Source organism: Fringilla coelebs (assembly GCF_963513975.1).
Source record: "Fringilla coelebs genome assembly, chromosome: 1".
In the NCBI taxonomy this organism is placed as follows: domain Eukaryota; kingdom Metazoa; phylum Chordata; class Aves; order Passeriformes; family Fringillidae; genus Fringilla; species Fringilla coelebs.
In genome coordinates, this window is record NC_140028.1 from 110,635,890 (window position 1) to 110,656,760 (window position 20,871).

Genomic DNA, 20,871 nt, shown 5'->3' on the forward strand with positions numbered 1-20,871 from the left:
CTTTTCACTGTCTAAATTCACCGTAATGCACAGGAGCATCTGCAAGGGCCAAGAAACTCCTGCTGATGATGAGATGTTTTATCCGACTCCAGCAGACAGAAATCAAGATACAAAAGGACCTTGGTGGAAAGGTCCCCCCACATTACAATGAGAACTTAATCCAGGCTATTCTATGATTTAATCCAGTCTGCTAGTCCTGCCCTGTCATAACCCAGTTCTGTCCTGGCACCAGACACAAGCTGATGTCCTTCCACTCTTGTCAGACTGTGCAATTCAAAGGGAGGGATGAGCCCACGCTGCTGGTCCTGCCTGCAGCCACAGCAGCAGCCAGGGGAGCCAGCAACTAATACTAACATTAACTTTCCTGGCTTCTTCTGCCCCCATATCCCAGGTCCCTGAACTCCTTCAGCACAAAATACCCTAAAACTCAGTTATACCTAAGGCTTTCAGGAGGCCTTCTGCATGAGGAGGGGGACTTGCACGTATCTAAAAGAGGCAATTCCTGCCTCGGTTGGAGAGAGTCTGCCTCAGGAATTAAGGGTGGCAGAAGATAAGCAGCCATACTGAAACCTGGCTGCATCAGCTGTCCAGACACAGCCCTCCCTTGCTGCTGCAACTCAGGTCCCAGCTGCACAGTACTGAGGGAGAGCTCCAACACATCCTGCAGAAACCCCTGCCATTGCAGAGGGTGGAGGCCAGCCCAGGCCTGCTTCCCAGCTCCTAAGGCTGTACCATGGACCTACAAGGCCTCAGTGCCAGTACACACTGGTGTTTATGGGGAAATTGCATCTTCTGCCTTTGGGCACCAGGGTTGTGCAATCATCAACTCCTGCAATCCTGACCTAGACTTCCCCCTGTAGAAACAAAGCTGAAATACAAATTAAACTGGAATTTGTGGGACTGGGCAGCAAGAAAAATACTTTCTGCATCAAGAAGGGGAAAAAGTGTCCAGGAAGGAGACAAAAGCAGTCCACATGTAATGTCCATCTATCCACTTTCACCCAGAGCCAGGAAAAATGCAAACTCACCGTACAACAGACTTTGCAAGACAAGGTCCCCATGTGCCACCAGAGAGCAGAGGTATTACCTTGCTTGTTTGGAGCTTCCTTGGAGGTTGTTGCTGTCCCACATTTCTCCTACAGAGCCCCTCAGCACACTGCAGCAGCATACTGCTGCTTCTTCACTTCCCTTGCTCACAGCACACACGCTCTGCTGAAATCACACCTTGGCAAAAGACTCTACAGCACAAAGGAGCTTATCCTTACATGCTTCCCTGCGAGCATCACACCCTTCTCCACTACTGTAGCCACAACTTTAGCTCCCTGTACTACAGGCCCAGCACTGGAAGACAAGCACTTGATCCAGAAGGTCTGTTCCCAGACTTGCTGAATGATCTGCCACAGCCTGCAGCCTCCCCAGGCGAGTCACTACCAGCAGCACCACTGGTGTAAAATCAGACACAAGCTTTGGAGTGTGTTCATTTTGCTCCTTTCATACAGCATTGTGCAAAAAACTACAGGGATGTTAAGGGAATGGCTGATGCACTTTAACTCATTACCCTTTCCCTTGAAAATTGGCTATTAAAGAATGTAATCAACTCCTGCAATAACAAGAAGCATCCCAACTTAGCCACAGTCTCACAGCAGCCAGCAAATTTCAAAACTGCAGAATACACAGAGCAGCCCTAACGTCAGCATTTCTTACGATGCCCATGGGATGTTCCCAGGCAGGAGAGTGCTCTGTACTCACTGGAGACGGTGTCTGGCTCCGGCTTACTCGCTGCCAGGTCTTCCACGGAGGCGTTGCTCCCCTCGGCACCCACGCCACACCCTCGGGGCCCCATGGCAGTGGACCTTCTCCTCTCGTGAATCTCATCTGAGATCATCTCCAGATTTTTCAAGGCAGTCTTATACTCTCCCTTTGCCAGGGCCAGTTTGGCCTGCAGGTCATCCACTGTTTTCTTCAGTTGCTAACAAGGGAGACAGGCGTTAGATGGACCTTCACTACAAACACGGCACAGCACACGGGTCCCTGTCACATGTCCAGGTGCCTTGGCTCTGCACAGGCAAGCACAAACTGGGGCTGGTGTCTAGGGGATGGGAGAGTTCAGAACTCAGAAGCACCCTGGCCCAAGCAGTGCCACTTGTGAAGGAGACAACAGCGAAGCAAACCATGGGAGCCAGGGGCTGGAACTGCCTCTGGAGCGTGGTCACGGCCCCTGGCTAAGCACAGAGCAGAGAGGCCCCACTAAGAAGTGAGCATGCAGGATCTCTCCTTAACAGGAATGCAGCTCTCAGCTATGTCACTGCTTATCCCAGAACCACTCCCTGGTCTGCAGGGCACAGCAGGGCTGGGGGTCACTCCTGAGGGGGCTGAGCCTCACTCTCTGCTGAGCACCAAACCCATCACTTCTGCCCACACTAAACCTGCAGAACAGAAAGCTGCAAACCTCAAACCCTGACAGACAGCTGTAATATAGCAGTTCCTGTGTCCCCAGGCACAAACACCACCCTACAGCAAGGGCAGAAGTGTTGTGCATCCTATTTCCCAAAGGGGAAACACTGCTTGTGTGTCTGTAGTTCTCTCAATGCCTGCTTTTAATGCACAAAAAACCATCTGTGCTTTTTTCATACGGTTTACACAATCACCTTGCTTCAGGAGGGCACTGAGCAGCTGCCATGGAGAAGCAGCAGGCCCACAAACAGTGTGCCTGTGGAAAAAAAGGGAATTTCTCAAAAGATGCTTCTAGGCAGCAGGGATTATTGGCCTGGCAGCCAGCCCAGGGCAGGCAAGGGCTCAGCTTGATGCAGCAGCAGCTGCAGGCAGGGAAGGCAGAGGAGGAGAGAGCACCCGAGCCTGGAACCTGGCAAGGAAAAAGGTGCACACCAGAGTCTCTGAGGCTTACAAAATGCTGCCGAATCTCAGGCAAGAAAGAGTTCACAAAACCTTTGTGGGATATGCCTTGCACCCCAGACAAGGAATGGGAATTCTTTTCTAGCTAGGATCCTACTGACCCAGCACCCCACTGGAGCCTTCCTGCACCCATGGCCAGCAGTCCAAGGCAATATGCTCCACTCAAAGCCTGTGCCCACCCTACACAACAGCAGCACTGGCCACTACCCTGCAACTGTGAGGAGCCAGAGTCCCCCATTTTAGGGGTCACATGCAGCAAAAGTTACTCAAGTAGAATGAGAGTAATTCTTGTATTTGAATTTGTAGGGCTGCTCTGCCTTCCCGTCCCTAGCAGCTCCAAGACTGGCTGTAACAGCAGGGATTACCACCCCACACAGAACTGCAATGCCCAGCCCAGGGCCACTGTGCCCTGCAGGGCATGTGCTGTGCCCAAGCACTGGCCAGACATTGCTGCACCACACAGGATGCAGTGCAGAGATGCCAAAAAGCCCTGGAAGCCTAGCCAGCCAAATCCCATATCCCTCTTATGCCAAACCCCAAATCAGAAATTCACATCTGCATGGTATTTGAGCACTGCAAGCAGGTTACTTATTCTGTTAATTGATCCAGCCAGTGAACACAAAAGAGTATCCCAAGACAGTTAAACAGTCTGAAGCATAAAACACGGGGGGGTGGGGGGGGTTGAATGAAACCCACAACAAACAAATAAATCCCAGACACATTAAACTACAAGAAGCAAAGATAGTCAAACTGTACTCTTTTGGTTCTGACAGAGTTCAAACACTCTTATTTCACACAAGGAAACAAAGACTCTCTTAGTCTTTTATCTTTAAAATGGGCTTAGCAAATTGCTCAAGAGATTTTGAATTGGTTTTGTAGAGAAACACAACATAGTTGTCAGAGCACTTTAGATGTAATTTCAGTATTTACTGTAAGCAGTAAAGAGTTTCAGATGAATCTGAATTACATACGTACCTCTAGTTGGACATAGTACTTCGCCTTGAGTTCAAAATAAGGTCTGTGGAAAAACAAAGAAGAGTTGTTTACAATCACTGGGACTGAATGCCATGTAGTGGCGTGGGAGTTGCTCTCTTTGTAGCATTAACACAGCTATTTTGTGTATCACTGCTATCCCAGGAGACCACAATCCAGATGATGGAACACCTACACACGCTCTCAGCGTCTCTCTCTTACTCCCTAATGCATCTATTCCTCCTGGGTCCTTTGACCTAAATACAAATTACAAAATTCCAGTTTTTGGAGTTGACAGCATAATTCCTCCAGGCCTAGATTCTGCAAGATATTTAAATGTAACATCCAACTTCAGGCATAGGCATCCTCTCTCTACCCAGCTACTTTCTGAGCCCACGGCACATGTGAATTCCTACAGAAGCTGAACTTTCTCTGTGTTCAGGTGTGAGGGGTGAAGGGGCAGTTCTTAGGTTTTCCAGTGAAGGAGAGGGTGTGAAGAGAGGTCAGAGCACCACACACAAGAGCACAGCACCTCCCAACAGTGGCCCACCAGGCACATCCCTAAACCTGCTTATAAGATTGCAAGAGGACAGGGGTACAGAGGTACAGCACAAAGCCTAGAAACCACTTTCCACCCTCAAAGTTTTGAAGCCCACAAGCCAGAATCATCTGTTACAACTCTGAGCAGGAAAAAAAAAAAAAAGCCTGTTATTTAGCAGGGCTCACTACCCTCCTCCCCTCTCAGAAGCTCTCCTGGAAAATAGGGGAGAGATAAACAATCAGATATGCCTTTACATGAAATCATGAAATAGAATGTGAACTACTCCTGTTGTGCTTCTACCCTGACAGCAAGGCTCTTCTGAGCTCTAAGGCCTACTGCAGCTGCATTTTGGACTGTGCACTAGAATTCAGGAGTGTGAAACTGTAGCTTTCTGATCCTATATTCTTTGAAGGGTTGAATTCACTACACGGTCACAGACAAAATAACTGAGTGGTGTTTCCATTAGAGTAGGTTATTTCCAGCTCTGATATTTTTAAGCACCCTCCCACCATCACCAGGAGCACACAGCCAAGTCTCAATGCTTCCAGTGACACCAATCCAGCCAAAATGCACCTCTGCCTTCCCTTAGTGGGACATCGCCCTGCCAAAGGCTACACAGATGCACTGCCAGGCCAAATAAAACTCTGCAGTTGAGAATTTGGATCCAACAGACAAAGGACTCCTACAGCCCTACCCCAAAGCAATGGTAGCACACAGATACTGACAGAGTGGTGTGGCAGGGAAACATGCACAGAGAAAGCAGTGAAACACGCTCACCTCAAAGAAACTTGATTCTCAACCTTCCTTACCCTGGTGCCAGCTGGGAGGAACAACCAGGCTCAAGTCCTAACCTCCCACCAGCTTCCACAGGCCTTGGGAAAGTTGCCTCTCTATCAGCGACAAGCACAAGTGTGTTTGCAGGGTGTGAAAAAGCAATCCCCACATGCACGTGTGTGTGTACACAAACACATCCCTGTGCACACAGGAGCAGGAATGTCTCATTGCAACAGGGGAGACAAACCCCAGCTCAGCAGCACAAAGGAGCCTGGCGTGCAGGAGCTCGCACACAAACACTCCTGCTCACTCATGGCTCACACACTGCTGGGCACCTGGTGCTAGCAGGAACCAGGGCACTGGCAGGGGAGGCACTCCCATGTCCCAGGGTCCCTTCATTCCCTGACATCCATGGCCCTGTAACCACTAAGGGCTGGTCTGCAACTCAGCAGGGCAAGAGAGCTGCTCACTGGTGTCCTGCTCACAGCTGAGCCCAGGGCACTGCACTGACAAAGTGCTTTTCCAATCAGTGACAGAAGAGTGAAAGGCACTTTGCCCAAGTCACCAGAGCAGAAAGTGACTTCCAAAAACCAGCTAACACAGGCAAGTTCATTATCCTACAGCTCAGAGGCACTGAGCCAGAAGATCTGGTAACTGTTAAGAACATGCAGCCTATGCACATTCATAGATCACAAGCAAGTAAGCACCAAAAAACTAAATTAAAAGCAAAACCAAAACAAAACTATCCAATAATCCTCTGCTCATCAACTTTACCCAGCAAATCATCTAAACAACTTTCCTCCAGGAAGCCCCAGTCTTGCTTTCAAAACAGTAATACTTTAAGCATCTTAATCCCAACTGAAGCAAGGAGCAAATGCAAATCATTTTCTGCCCAAAAGAGAGCAACTCATTCAGTGTGTCTATCCACAAGTTTAAAGAGAAGATGAAATAAAGGCCAGAAAGGCCAAAGTGTTACAGCCAGTGCTGCCACACCACCCAGGGAGGAGGTCAGAGCAGGATGCTGGTGTTAAATCCTTCCTGAAGAGCAGCTAGAGGCCAGCTACACCCTACAATACACACAGCTGCAAATTCAGCAGCCTCATCTCCCAGTTTCTGTAGCCACTTGCCACCACTGATGTTTTCAGCTCAGCTGCAATTTTTCTTTCTGTGAAAATTGCAATGCTGGGAGACAACTGACCTTTCCAACATCCCTATGTAGCATAACTTCAAAGACATCCACAACTATTTGTGCCACCAGGCATCTTCCACATCAGCACTAGGTTAGGAGTGGCATTTCTGTACACCCTTTATTATAAGATCTCCAAAACACCCTACCTAGATGGTTTATGCTGCAATCAGCCCTGCTGTGAGACAAAAGAATACACTGGGATCCTTCCAAGAAGTGGAAACCAGCTTGGCCCAAGGAGAATGACACAAGACACCCCTCTGAGGGTAGTTCCAGCGAAGAAATGAAAACTCAGAGGCACGTCACACACGAGGCAGCTGGGAAACCAGGCTCCACACCATCATAAAAAGCTATGTAGGACCCCACTGACAACTTAATCACGGTCTTTATTTTAAATCTTATTGCAAGGGAGGCACTCCTGGCAGCCAAAATTGTTCTCAGCTATTGCCCTTATCCAGAGGGATCTGTCATTTAGGAATCTGATGATGGTTTTCACAGGCCCTGTGCAGCGCTAGACAAACAGCATGCAGCTCATTCTAGGAAGTCACACCACTACACTGTTTCAGGAAACATGCTTGAATCTTGCTTGAGAAGTGCTAATTCTTTCTTGAATTGAGCAAACACCAATCAAAATAGATTTTTAGTAGACCGATTTCACCAAAAAGTCATTTTTAGATGGAGGGGATTAAAAGCTAAATACACCAAGCAGATTGTTTAGACAAGCCACAGTCTGGAAATATTAAAAAAAAAAAAAGACTGTGAAATAGAAAGAGGATTAAGAATTGGTTGAAAACAGGGCCAAAATTTTAAACAGGTTCTGAGCAAAAAACCTGTTTCACTTCTCTGCAACAGAGCCAAACTGCACAACAAATGCAGACAGACACAATTATTAATGACACAAGCTGCTTAGCTATGCCTTCTGAAGGGTGTTTCCTTCCCCAAGAACAGCTCTCACAGAGCTTTACCATGGCAGCAGGAGGAAGTAAACAAGCCTCGTGTACAGCACCTTACACCCGTGCAGTCTCGCACCTTTCAGCTTTCTGCCACTTGCTTTGTTGCTCTCCTAACTAAAAATAAGAACTGTGAACAATCCTAGGCTGTGAAACATCCACACACAGCTCTGCAGACAGCACTTGTGTGGATCCCATGCGCCTGTTCCTCAATTCACACACCACCAAGGAGTTTAGTGCACTAGAACAAGACCAGGATGCTGCTCAGAAAAGGTTTCTTATCCCAGTTCACCAGTCCATCGAGTCAGAGGTTTCAAAAGGTACTAAGAAGGACAAAAAGGACAAACACCAGCACCAATTGTGCCGTGAGGCTGCTACACACAGAGAGGAATCCAAAGAGCAATACGCTTTCACAAGTCCAAAAACCCTATAGAATAGGTATTTCCCCCAAAGAATTTTCATCAATAAACTCCTCTCCAAACATAAAACATACTTTGATTTATTGATGGCTCTTTTCAGCTTCTTCTCCAGTTGTTTCATCCTTCCCATGGCAGCATTGTATTTGGCTGCAGTCTCCTTGTGAACCAGCTCACTTCTCGTTTTGGTCTGTTCCGCCTCCATGACCTTCAAGAGGGGGAAAAAAACAGGTTGAGCAGCAAGACACAGTGATCCACTTCTTATCATTTCAATTAACAGCAACTTCATAATCTCTCCTATCAGCTCATGTCAGGAAAGTGAGGGTACAGAAAAAATTCCTTCCAGTGAAACTACTTAAAAGTCTTTCCCAAAAAGAGCAGCAGGTCTTCAAATATGTGTAAATTATGACAAAGGTGTTACAGCTTGTCACACAATCTCTCTCACAGGAAGTTTAAAAGACCCTCAGCTTTTGGGAACATTAATTTTTAACCCAGTTAGATGTTCACAAGTGGAACAACACTAGCAGAAGTCACTCAGTTACATTCAACAGCAATGTTTCTGCTCCTCTCCCGGGAACCTGACTTTCCCAGCAGAGAGCTTGCTGGTTGCTCAGCTCCCAGCTGCAGCCCCATCACTCTGGAAAGGGCTGGAAACCAACCACAGCATAGGGAGGACTCAAACACAGTTTGACCTGAACAACCAATCACTAGAAAACTGTGTCCAAGATGGCTCTTCTCTTAAAAACAGCTGACATGCCTGAAATCACAGTTTCAACACTGAAAATGCAAAGGTTCAAGTCCTGAGCTGACACTCCCACTTGCAGACAAGGAGAGTTATGACTGTCCCCCTATCCTCATGTATCAAGATATCTAGAGCACAAGTCTGATAAGGAGCAGCTGAGGGAGCTGGGGGTGTTCAGCCTGGAGAAAAGGAGGCTCGGGGAGACCTTATTGTTCTTTGCAACCCCCTGAATGGAGGGTGTAGCCAGGTGGGAATCGCCTCTTTCCCCCAGTAACAAGCTACAGGGAAGAGGAAAGGGCTTCAGGTTGCTACAGGGGAGGTTTAGATTGGATATTAGGAATTTTTTTTTCACTGAAAGGGTTGTCACAAGCATTGGGAAAGTGTGTGTCTCTCCATACCAGCTGCACTGCTGGTATCCCACAGCCACGATTTGGCAGTAATTTTATCCCGGGTACTTTTATTGTTCAAATTTGAGATGTCAGATGTGTACTGTAAGCAGTCTTTACTGCTTACAGTAAATACTGAAATCACATCTAAAACACAGAAAATGTGTTTTATTTGGTGCACTAGCTATCAAGATCCAGACAGGGAGGTGACTGATTTTTTTTGAAATCAGAGAAGTGATGACACCTCTTTGTTGGTCTGTCAGTGAGGGGAAAGCAGATGTTTGTTTTTAAGCTTCCTGTTTTGCAGCTATGAAGGTATTCACACAAAAAATGGCAGGACTTGATTCTCTCCAGTACTGGATTTTGAAATGCCTCAGCTGTGATACCAACCACTCCACAACTTCACATAAATTTGCTCCGCCTGGCTCCCACCACCAGACTACATCTGAGTTCACATATGCAGAGAGAATATTCAAAATATCTTGATTTTAAATAACCTCACCCACAAAGCTTTTTTTTAAAAGGTGTGCTAGTCCTCCCAATCCTCAGGTTGAACTGAACAAAGAAAAGAGATGGCCAACTCTGACTCACTCGGATCACTGTTCCTCTCAGGAAAACTGTCACATTGTCCTTTCTGATGCCTAAATGAAAGAGTGAAACTGCCAAAGCCATCAGCATCAACTTGGAGCTCTTGCTGCCACACTTTTTGCTGATCTGCACACACCACTCATTATTAAAGAAAGGAATTGCTAGAGAACTTTAAACTATGCAAATAAAGGTTTTCAAAGGATCTTCTGATCAGATATAAAATAATATACTCAACCCCAACACCCTTCAACTTTCTCATATATATAAGGCATCCATTTTCAAAGAAAGGGAAAAAGAAAAAAAAATCTATCGTGCTCATAACATATTCTCTCCTGCATCCTGAAAAATAAACCACAGCCTCTTATCTCAAACAACTGTTTTAGAGTCAGTTGGTGCAAAGACTTGCCTTAGTGAAACATGTCAGACAAGGCTGGTTTTAACGTGGAAGTCTCCTAAATCAAACTGCAGTCTCCAAAGACTGCACAGAAGGTGGCTCATCCTCTTTCTAGTGTGGCAAGGAAGCTGCAATTTAAAAATGCCGTAAGCTACAAAATAATGGAGCAACTGGAATTTGCCAATCCTCAGTTACATGTCAGTCCCTCACATCCATTCTTAGGGCAAAATTAGCATAAACTTTGATATCTGGGATAAATCACATGATAAGTATGACCAACAGCAGGATCATAAAGCAGGTTAGGTGTCCAGTACTGTGCTGATTTTTCAAATGTCTCATATCAAACATCACAGAAATGCTGAACCCTGCAGAACAGGGATTTGAGGATGACACATTGCAAACGCCTCAAAATATCTGACAAAATGTGGAATTTGCTACCAGCCACATATATCCACATTCATTACCTGGTCCAGAAAGAAAGGGGGAAAAAGGCTATATACCTCATCCTTTTGAGGAATCAGTGATGTAAGAAAATCTCTCTTTTCTCCCACACCCTTGTTCTCCTGTGGGAATTCTGTTCTCCTGCTCACATTATCCACACAAGTCTGCAGAGACAGCCCGTCCCCTTTTCCTGGGACAGCAGCTCGAGGTGCATGCCTGAGGCTGAGGATATTACCTGGGGGATTGTAAGGTACCTCTGCAGAGATCCATCACCTGCCAAAATGCATTTAAGCACTTCATTCAAACAAGAAGAAACAAGAGAGATCATCCACCCCTCCACAAAAGCCAAACAGCCTTTAAATGGAGAAGCTGTCCATGAGGGCTGACAGAAACAAACCACAAATGCTGCTCCTACCTCTGCAGCTGGGAAGTTCAATGTAAGACCAGCTAGCCAACTCTTCACCTCCTTAAGAAGGCTCAGAAAAATACAGACAGACTTGTGTAGGAAAGAGGTACTTTTTATTAGAGCTAATAATACATTTGGTGAAAAAATTGCAGCATCATATGGACTTGTAAACAAGCTCTTGGTCACAGTTCCTAAATAAGCTGGTTTGTCTAGCCCAAGTGCTTCTACCACCCACCCACCTTGCCTTGTAGATGCTCCTAAGCCATCACAGATGCAGCAGAATGACTTAGAAAAAGGCAGAAAAAGAAGTGAGGATGACACCTCTTCAAACAAAGGCTGCTCAGGACACATCTCACCTCCTGACATTGTACCTGCCTTTCAGCTCACAGTTGGGGTGAGCATAGTCTTGGACAAAAACACCAGGATGGATGAACTTCCAGATACCCACACAACCACCAGACATTCCTGTAGCCCTTGCCTGTCCCTAACTACTGGATTACCTACCCCAGGCAGAACTCACTCTCCCAGGTAGCACAGGCTATAAGATACAAGTAATGGGAAACAACAAAGCAGGCAAAAACCCCCAACACAGGGATTGATCAGTTCCTCTTCTCTCCTGCCCTACTCTCTATTTCCTACCCAGTTGTCTGGAAAAGGAAGGTCAGCGTAGAGTATATATTTGCCATCAATAAGTCTGTACAAGTAGCTTTGCTCCACCCAAAATGTTTCCATAATCAAAAGTAAAAATGGACTCCAGGCAAAATTTCAGTAACAATAACAGATGCAAAAGAACAATTTTATCAGTGGAGCTAAGCAAAGCTGACCATCTAAGCCAGAGAATTACTCTGAAGGACTGCTTCTTTCACAAAACATTAAATTGATTGTTCTTCTAGGGGAAGAAATAAAAATAAGAGAGGAAAGAGAGAATACTATATCAGTAAACCAGGAGGAGAGAATTAACAATACAAGGGATCACAAAAAAATCACTGCATTTCCAGGATAAAGTGACAGAGATCAAGACAAGGAAAGATGTGGTTTGTTGTTTCTTTCACAAACTTCTCCCCTTTTTTCCTCTAAATTTTTCTAGCTGCAGGAAGTATCTCTCCTCTCTACATCACGAAAGCACCCACACATTTTACGCTGACAGATGGTACTTCACTGTGTAATATCAAAGGGAGCTTCACAAGCCAAATTAATCCAAGAGGGAGCATGCCTCCTCCCTCTTTACTCTCCCCTCATCCTCTCCTTTTTAAAATGTCTCATGATCAAGAGCCAAAACATTTCTTCTCCCTGCCAGAATTTATGAACTCAACATATCTCAGGAAAGACTAAAAGCAGAGCCTTTTCAAAACTGCAGATTGCATCAGCAATTAGAAATTAGCAATTTCTCTTGGAATTCATGAAGCATCTTCCTTTCTGCTCCAGCGTGTGTCAAACTAGATGTAACACATCTGTCAATACTTTCCTTTTGTACATCTTTATGAATTATTTTCAATAGGAGCATAAATGCAAAGATCTTTTTCCTCCATCCCTCCAAAATTCAATATCCTTTGGTCCTGTCACAGGACTGCCTTTGATAGCCCTGCTCTCTGCACCCCAAACTGCAGCATTACAATTCAAGGTACAAACAAGCTGGTACCACTAGCAAAAACATCATCTCCAAATTTTAAAGAGACACTGCAGTTATCAAAATCCTGGTAAGCCAATGGCTAAGACTGAACAGTACTCTTCCTCCCCAGGCAGCTTAAGAGCTCATCAAGCCTGTCTACATTTCCAATATAATCAACAGAGAATTTATCTTTCAATGAATTTGCCCCTCTGGCCACATGAATTGCTCTCCAGACACCACTTACTGATCAGATCGCCTTTCATCGTAATGGAACTTTTGGCAAGTAATGGTGATACACAGTCAGGTTCTAGACATGACACCATGAGCTAAATTCTAAGTGTCATTACACTTCCCAGATGTCTGGAAAAATGGATATTTAGGAAAAAAAACCACAGGACTTTACCCCCACACAACCCCATCCACACCAAGTTAAGAGCAGAAGTGGGCAAAGCAGCTGCCTGACTTGCAGGATTGCACCACAGTCCAGTGCTTCTCTGTTGTGAACGCTTAGCTCAAGCACAGACATTTGCAGGGATTAGTTGCATCTTCACAGGCAGGTAGGCAGGAATCCAGCTCCTATTTATGCTCCCAGCCTTTGGAAACATAGCTCAAACTGCGAGGTGCAAAGAAATTTCTGAGTGATAGCCTATACTCCACGTAGACCTTCATGCTGGTTCTGCCTGTTCCATGAATAGAAAGATTTTCCACACATTATGCTCCCAGCTCACCCAGGAAAAGCAGAATTTCAGTAACTGTCCCATTTTGCATCAGTTGAATTGTATTATTTTCTAGATCAGTGCCTACAAAAGTCTAGTTTGCAGAAGCCCAATAGCTTGTCACATTAAAAAATATGTTAATAGCTTTTCAGAGTATCAAGACATCAAAAAACAATTACAACACACAACCCTTATCTCTATTTCCTCCCAGTGAGGGTCTGGAAACAGCAGTTCCTGTTTGGTACTCCAGAACCCAAGTCTTTGTCTATATCCATCAGATCAAGCGCAAAAGTAACCTGGCAGCATTTCCACACATAGCTGTATAAAAAATCAGTTTCTCATTTGTTCTCTCACCTACCCTGTTTCTTTATGCTTTCTGTTTACAGTGTTTGTCAGCTACCAATCTGCTACAGGGCTCAGGTTTGGTTCCAAGTTTCAGATTCATTCAGTAAAGCCTGCTCCCTCTGCCTAAGAACAGCAAATAAAAACAACTGACTCTGGCCTGACATTTCTATCAGAAGAGAAACAAATGAATCAGTAGCACACTTCTAACATTTAGCTCAGAGGTGCTTTTCTGCACTTGAGTCCTTGCTGTAAAAGGCCTGGAGCAAGATTATTCCCTGCCCACTACAACTGTCATCTAAAAATGCATGCAGAAAAAGCTAGAAAATCCAAATAACCAGAGTGCAAAAGCTTTCTCCAAGAGCAAGTTTATATGTGCCAGTAGTAGATGCCTATTTCTTAACCCTCAGCCTTCACCACAGAAACAGTTTTTTTCCACTAGTGATTTCTAATGTAATTAATTCATAGTTAATGATCTGATTTGCCAGCAACACTGTGGCAGTCAAGGAGAACTTTTGTTGTAAAAGATCTCATTCTCTAACCTCTTTTCATCCATAGCTTGGTAGGTAATGCCAATGTTTCCTCCTCCCTGAGATCCCAATCATTCTGTTTGCTTCATTGAACACTGAGCACTTCATTAATTGCACACACTGAGACCAAGTGAAGCTTTCACCCCACTCTTAGAGAAGACCCAAAACTCAGTCAAGCACTCCAAACAAACTAATGCTGGGTGTGCTCAGTCAGGACTCCCAAGAGCATTTTCACCCTTCTCGGCTCTGGCATTAGCCTTAAGACCTCCACCACAGCCAATGAAAATCGAGACAAACTTCCATGGAACTCTCCCAAAACCTGCTGCACCATGGAAAGGGGCAGATGGGTGCTTTCTGGGAACTGAGTTTGCCCAGACTATTTTAAGCACTGGGAATTGTTGGACAACAAGTTTTCCATTCATGGAGCCCTCAGCTGCTCTGTGCAGTTCACTCAGTGCCCAGGAGATTTTACAGCTGCAGTGAGCACACCTAAGCAGCCCATTTACTGCTCAGCTGTAACAAATCAGAGACATTATGGCTTGAACCAGCCCCCCAACAAGCAGCTGTCCTGCAATCACTGACAGCAGCTATCAACACCACCAGCACCACACTGCCAGCAGCCAGCTGCTGCTCTGAATCACTGGGTTTGCTCATCTCAGGTGCACACCCCTCACAGACTGTCAGGGAACGATCAAGGGTTGTAGAAGGACACAAGGATGCCTTTGAAATTGCCAAGGAAAAGAAGAATTCACTTGCACTCTCAAGTTGCCATTGTTTCTTTCATCACCCACTCCAACACAAGTTTCTGCCAGCTGGAGAGAGGTAGGTGGGAGATGTGACTGCTGTCACTGTCCACCAAAATGCAGCAGTTCAGCAGTCAGGAGCTCTAAGCAACTCCTTAAACACTTTGGTTTTCTCATCTATCAATTCTGAGAATCCAAAATTACCTATTTCTGGACTTGGATCATGTGGAGCAGGGTTTACAGCCAGGAAAAATGACAGCTGGCACGCACACACTGCAAAGGTGGGGCTGCCCTCATAAACACAGACGTCACCACATCTCCAAATACCAAATTATAACAGGACAATAACACAAACAGCACCCTGGAGTTCATTTTCTCATTAATATATACCAGGTTTTCTATCTCTCCCCCTTTCTCTTCCCTGTTTCTTCATCAGGCAGCTGGATTTTAAAATTCACTCTGAAATAGAGGCTTTCTTTCAACTGAGAAGCTTCTGCAACAGAACAGAGCAACTGTTGCACTGAGGGCTGCAAGACAATATGAGCATTGTATGGCATGATAGCATGTTTGGAATAGCAAGTTCAGCTTCACTGGCATATTAAGTATATGCAGAACAAAGGTTTTTAACTTGGATTTTTCGTTCTTTTATGTTAAAAAAAAAAAAAGGCAGAAAGGTTTATTTTAACAGAGAGAAGACAAATGACAGGAAAATTCTTCCTGACATCTGCTAGAAAGAATACTGTCTTTCTTTGTTAGTGCATCTCTTCTGTAGGTTTAAGAAGACTTTACAAAGGAGGTAGGACCTTGTCTAAATTCCAAAGTTAATTCAGGACAAAGCAGCATACAAGCTTAAAATGCAGCACACGATTTTGAGTAATTCCACATTCAAACACACATTTCTGAAGCAAAGTGACTTGTTCAATGTAGTCCATACAAAGAACAGGTTATACTAAAACTGGAACATGTCCCTGTTTCGCCAGGGTAAACACTCCCATAACACACACATTCAGGAATAGGCATCCCCATGCAATTATTCTGGCACAACTCCAAATGCAAACATGTCTTGAGACATTGTTCACCCCTGTAAAATAGATGGCAATAGCTTTTTTTTTAATTTTCTGTAGAGAGCTACTCCATTACTCTAGCACCACCAGACAGAGAACTAGAGTTGTCCCAGAAGCAGCCAAGGCCCAGACCACTCAGGCTTAGGCTTCACTATTTCCATAGCTTCATTTCCTACATGTATCTGGACTAAAAGGAAAATCTGGTCTTTCAGAAACTGGGCCTCATATACCACAGGGGAACACAAAGTATGAAGAAGGCAGGTGCTGGGGCAAGTTGGTGTTACCCTCTGAGTAGCGTGGTTGAGCATCTCTTGCCAGGCAGAGTCAAACTGGCGCTTGTCATCCTCCAGCAGCCTCTGCTCAGCAAGGGAGATGGTCTCTTTGGCAGCACGCAGCACTTCCGTGGCCCTCTGGAAGTCCTGAGTCGCCCTCTGAGCCTCCAGCTGCGCCTAAAGGGGAAAAAAAAAGGCTGGGATTAGAGACAAAGGAACCGTCACAGTCACATTTAGAAGATCTATGACGCAAATCCCAAGACTTATGAAGAGCCACACTGGCGTCACTGTTCCTCAAACTTTTACTTGAAATGACAGATTTTTCACTGCAATAAGTCCTGCCAAAGCAGCAGTTCCCATCCGCAGAGGTCATTTGCCAAGAAGTTTAATTTGTAGCTGATGGCCTACAAATAAGCACCTGGCTGAGAGCTCATACCAAATGATGCAGGTTTAATCACTGATGAACAAACCAAAAGAAAGTGAAATAGCAAACTAGTGGCATGTCAAGAATACACTGAAAATGGCACTCCCTGAGTTTAGTCAGGGTGGATTTTTATCTGATATACCATTAATCACGCTTAGGAAATATTTTGGAACTATTAGCTTGCTATAAAGAATAAACAAGTTCTCTGAGATGGTGATTGCTTAATTCTTTGGGTGTTTTTTTACTTTGCTATTGCTGGTACACAACTGGTACAGTAAGTCCCCAGCACACAGACACAAGAATAACCAAGGGAATTTAAAAAAAATCTTTACCTGATTTTTCTACATTATATATTTCACAGATTTTTATTTAAAGGAATACTTTTGAGCTGTTTTGCTCAGAAATACAACCCTTCCAATGTAAGCCTCACATACAATTAATTGAACATCCAGCACTGTGAAGAGAGTTTTCATTTACACTTCAACGATTTTTCAAAAATAAACTGGAATTACCCAGTCCATACCTATGAAAAATGTCTTTGACCAGACATGACTGACAGAACAAAATAATGAATAAATCTTTACATATCATGATATACATAGATGGAGTCTGACAAACAAACTCAAGGAAGGACTCTGACATATGGAATACTACACTGAGGAAGATAAAGTATTATGAATAAAGGAAGAGGTTTTAGCTTGAAGAAATGGTGGCCATTTGGGATGTGGCTAAAAATTCCTGATACAAAAGTGGAACAACAGTGCATTCTTCAGCAAACAGCAGGCTACACCCCCTCAACACCAGCTGCAAATACCTCCACACTTGAGACACTTCAGTTCTTTGTAAAGGTAATGGAAAAAAACCCTCCCTCCCTGCCCCATGGCAGGGAAGATGGACTCCTAATTTAAATACAAGTCTCAAAAGGAAATAAAGTGCACTAAGTTTCCCCCTCCATGTCCTGAAATAGCAGCAAGCTCTTCTTACTTCCTTTCCTCTCTCACATGGAGGTACTTCACCCCAAGGTAACCATGCAAAAATAGGAATTATGTGTCAAAGGTCCTCCACTTACTAGCTGGAGAGGGAAATCAAAATCATCACAATCAGAGCAGTAATTTCCTTCCAACCAAGGTCCCTGATGCATTTCCTTCTGAAGTGGCTGGTGACGTTTTCCACAGAGAAGTTCATCTAACCATGCCCTTTGTTGTTTTCAGGCAGTTTACAGCATATCACCCTGCCTACAGCCTTTGTGGAGAGCCAGGGCACTAAAGTGTTAATTTCCATGCAGAACTGCACATTCCAAGGCAGCACAGATCCTTTGGGCCAACATTAGTGCATGCACAGCATCCTGGTACAAGTTCAATGCCAACATGATCTCTTCTCCTCTCTGAAAAAAAACCTCACATGTTACATCTCCTCATCACCACAGTCTCCAGCTGCCTGCTTCAAATATATTAATACATTTTATAAATTCAGAATAAGCCTGACTATAGAATATTTTTATTTAGCCACTAATTAACCTAAACCATGATACTCAGCAAGCACAAAAATTCACCAATACAAAAAAGCCATCTGAGGATCTTTAAACAAGGCTCAACCTGGGCTTCCAACAAAGAATACAGCAAAAAACCTGAATACAGCAAAAAGCTTCAATCTAGTCCCCAAAATAGCTACCAAATTTTCTAAAAAACCCCACAACTTTTTTTTTTTCCTTCCAGTAAGTTTGTCCTATGCTAGTAAAGGAATCAAATGCAAATAAAGGCCAAAAGTTTCCCATAAAAGTAGTTTGAGATGGGATTTTAAGACAAAAAATAAAATGCAAGACTCGAGTAAGAGGCTGCACCAAGCACTGCAGAACAATGCTGAGGATGCCTGGAGGAAGAGCAAGACCAATTTTCAGGGAAGACTCTACGAGAGGGAGCCAGGTCCCAGCAGCTTCCAGCAATACGTTTGTGAAGGCAGCTTCAGCTCCTTGGCTGCCCTGCTGCATGAACAGGCCTGCCCACGTGAGAAATGAGTTACAAACACACAAATCCAGACTGGAGACCCATTCCAAGCACAGCCAGAACCTCCTCAGCAAGCAACTGCTTTCGAAACTCAGTACAGCCAGATCCCAGGGGCAATGCAAGCACAGAAGTACAGTTTTCTCACCGTAATGCATCAGCACTTGAAAGTTTCTGTTGGCACACACACCTGGGTCAGGGAGCAACACATCTGAGCCAGCAAAAAGCCTGCAGAGCATTAGGAGCTGAGATACTTAATCCCCACAAAAAACAACACTTATCGGTAGCTTGCAGTACTAGTAGCCCTTCTGATGAAGGCCCTAATGGCCAATTGACTCTAAAAAAGGAAAATTGTCTTTATGATAAAAAAAACAGAAGCCAAATTTACAATTTAGTTAGATTTCTGCTTGCACCTGGACCTGTAGGACAGTGACAGCTGGAGCTGCTAACAGGCAGGCCCACAACTCTAGGTCCATAATCCATTCAGATTCCTGCCCTCTAACTGTGTGGGTAAATGGAAAACTGAAACAATCTTACCTAAACACGCCCTCCCAGCTGCATTTATTGAACACGGTTCTGCAGTGGCAATTTGGAAACACTGTTTTGTTCCTGAGCAACATAGTCCAAGTAGCAATTTAGCTTCAACAGTTATCTGAAGTCAGGCTACAGTCTTTAATTTAAGCAGCTTATTTAAAGTCTGAGAAAGAAAAAACCTAACGCTAGGGTAAAGAATGATACATTTGTCATTAGGAAAACATCAACAGGTTTGTGGCCTTGCCAATGTGAAGAAGAATACTCAAACAATTTGTGTTCTAATACAGTTACCCAATAATTAGCCTTCATTTAAAACTGCCTCCAGCACGCACAAGTTGTTCTGCACCATCACCAACAGCTTGCTCTCAGTCCTAAGCCCTCAGGTCACTCCATTTGATGGAAAAGAGAGTAGCCATGTTCTCCATGTGCTTTTAAAACCACAGAGAAACCAGCAGGAGCTCACCTCTCCATCCAGCCTCCTTATATTGCACATAAACTTCACCACTTTAGACAGTGGCTGTTTCTCTCAAGACTAAAATCCAAAATTCAAATGAATGGCTGAAAACTAGGTTGTCTTTCATCACAAACCCCTGTTTGAGTTGAGAGAGGCTTAGCCTTGGGGTAGAATGAGAGAAAATGTACTAGGGATGAGAACAAAAATTGCTGAGGGAGGTTGGAGGCAAGCAGGATGTCAACTTTCTGCCTGTCATCCATATTACTGGTGCTTGATGGAGTCTACCCAAGAAAGAAGTGAGGATTTCTTTCATTATAGTCAGAAGAGCCAGTCCAGTGAAGCCTCTCTCTGAAAATGAGCAAGTCCTGACACCTTGGGAAGTGGGGGACCTGTGCTCCAGCTCCCACTGCCAGGGTGACAGCAGTCATTGTGGTTCATGATCACGGCTTTCTCCAGGAAACTCAATTTCTGCCTTCACCACTGCAGACCCTTCCTGCATCAGTGTAAAGTATAAAATGGGACTCCTAAAGAAACACAATTAGGCAGCCACAGAGAATGAAGCTGAGGAGAATCCCACTGTCACAGCACATCTGTCACATGTGGTCCACACAGAGCATCAACTCTTCCTGCCATTCTGTTTGCCCCCCCTCTGCAACTCAGTTTTCTACAAGCAATCAGCTACAAACACATCTCCCATAACAGTAATTCCCTTCCCTACAACCAGCAGCACATGCAGAAGTCCTGCTCTGCCCACTCAGCCCCCTCCTCACAGCCAAGAGCTCTTTTTACACCACTCTCCACCCTGTGCTGTTCTGCACATGTGACCTCCTCTCACCAGCTCATCCACCTCCCTGATCTCCCTGGCTCTGACAGGCACAGCCCTGAACTTCCCAGGCAGCTCCCAAAGACTCAGAAGTGACATGCAGTAGCAGCACTCACAGAAGTAAATCGTGCACTGTGGTATAAAATGTGTCAGCTTAGAAAATAAATTATGTAAAATTAAAGGGGTACTGGCAGGATTCATAACTGCAAGCTATTAATATGTTGCTGAAAGATGCTCAGTCCTGACAAATCCCTTTTGGGGGATAAAAGCTGCACCGCCATGGGCAGTCCTCTGCTTTGCCTACACAGGGCCTTGCGCAGAAGGGAACCAAGCACAACAGAGAGATTATGTTGTCAGCTAGAAATTAAAAAAGCACTAGACCATGGCAAGCTCACAGAAAAGAAAACCAGGCACTTTTTCAATGTAGTCCTCCTGGAGCTGCCAACACCATACTGACATCTGCTTGTCCATTTTCAGAGCAGAAAACTGTGCACTCTTTAATTATGAAATACAATTTTCTGATTAGTCTACATTAGCTTCTATTCACCCTCTTTGCAGTCAAGATCTTGCCCAGTTGCTAACAGAGGATTTTCCCCACCTTCCCATATATATCTTGAACCTATGACACATCTCATCTCATATTTCTTCTCA

General features: G+C 44.7%; 1 protein-coding gene across 1 annotated transcript in view; it reads right to left on the reverse strand.

The window, feature by feature from the left end:
* The window catches only part of SH3BP5 (SH3 domain binding protein 5), a 51,674-nt gene that overhangs the window by 3,785 nt on the left and 27,018 nt on the right, over positions 1 to 20,871 (reverse strand). The window contains exons 4-7 of the mRNA XM_084209915.1: positions 15,998 to 16,162; positions 7,830 to 7,960; positions 3,889 to 3,931; positions 1,750 to 1,969 (exon numbers count right to left, since the gene is read on the reverse strand). Of these exons, the coding sequence (XP_084066041.1) occupies positions 1,750 to 1,969; positions 3,889 to 3,931; positions 7,830 to 7,960; positions 15,998 to 16,162 (559 nt within the window). The remainder of the gene's footprint in view (positions 1 to 1,749; positions 1,970 to 3,888; positions 3,932 to 7,829; positions 7,961 to 15,997; positions 16,163 to 20,871) is intronic.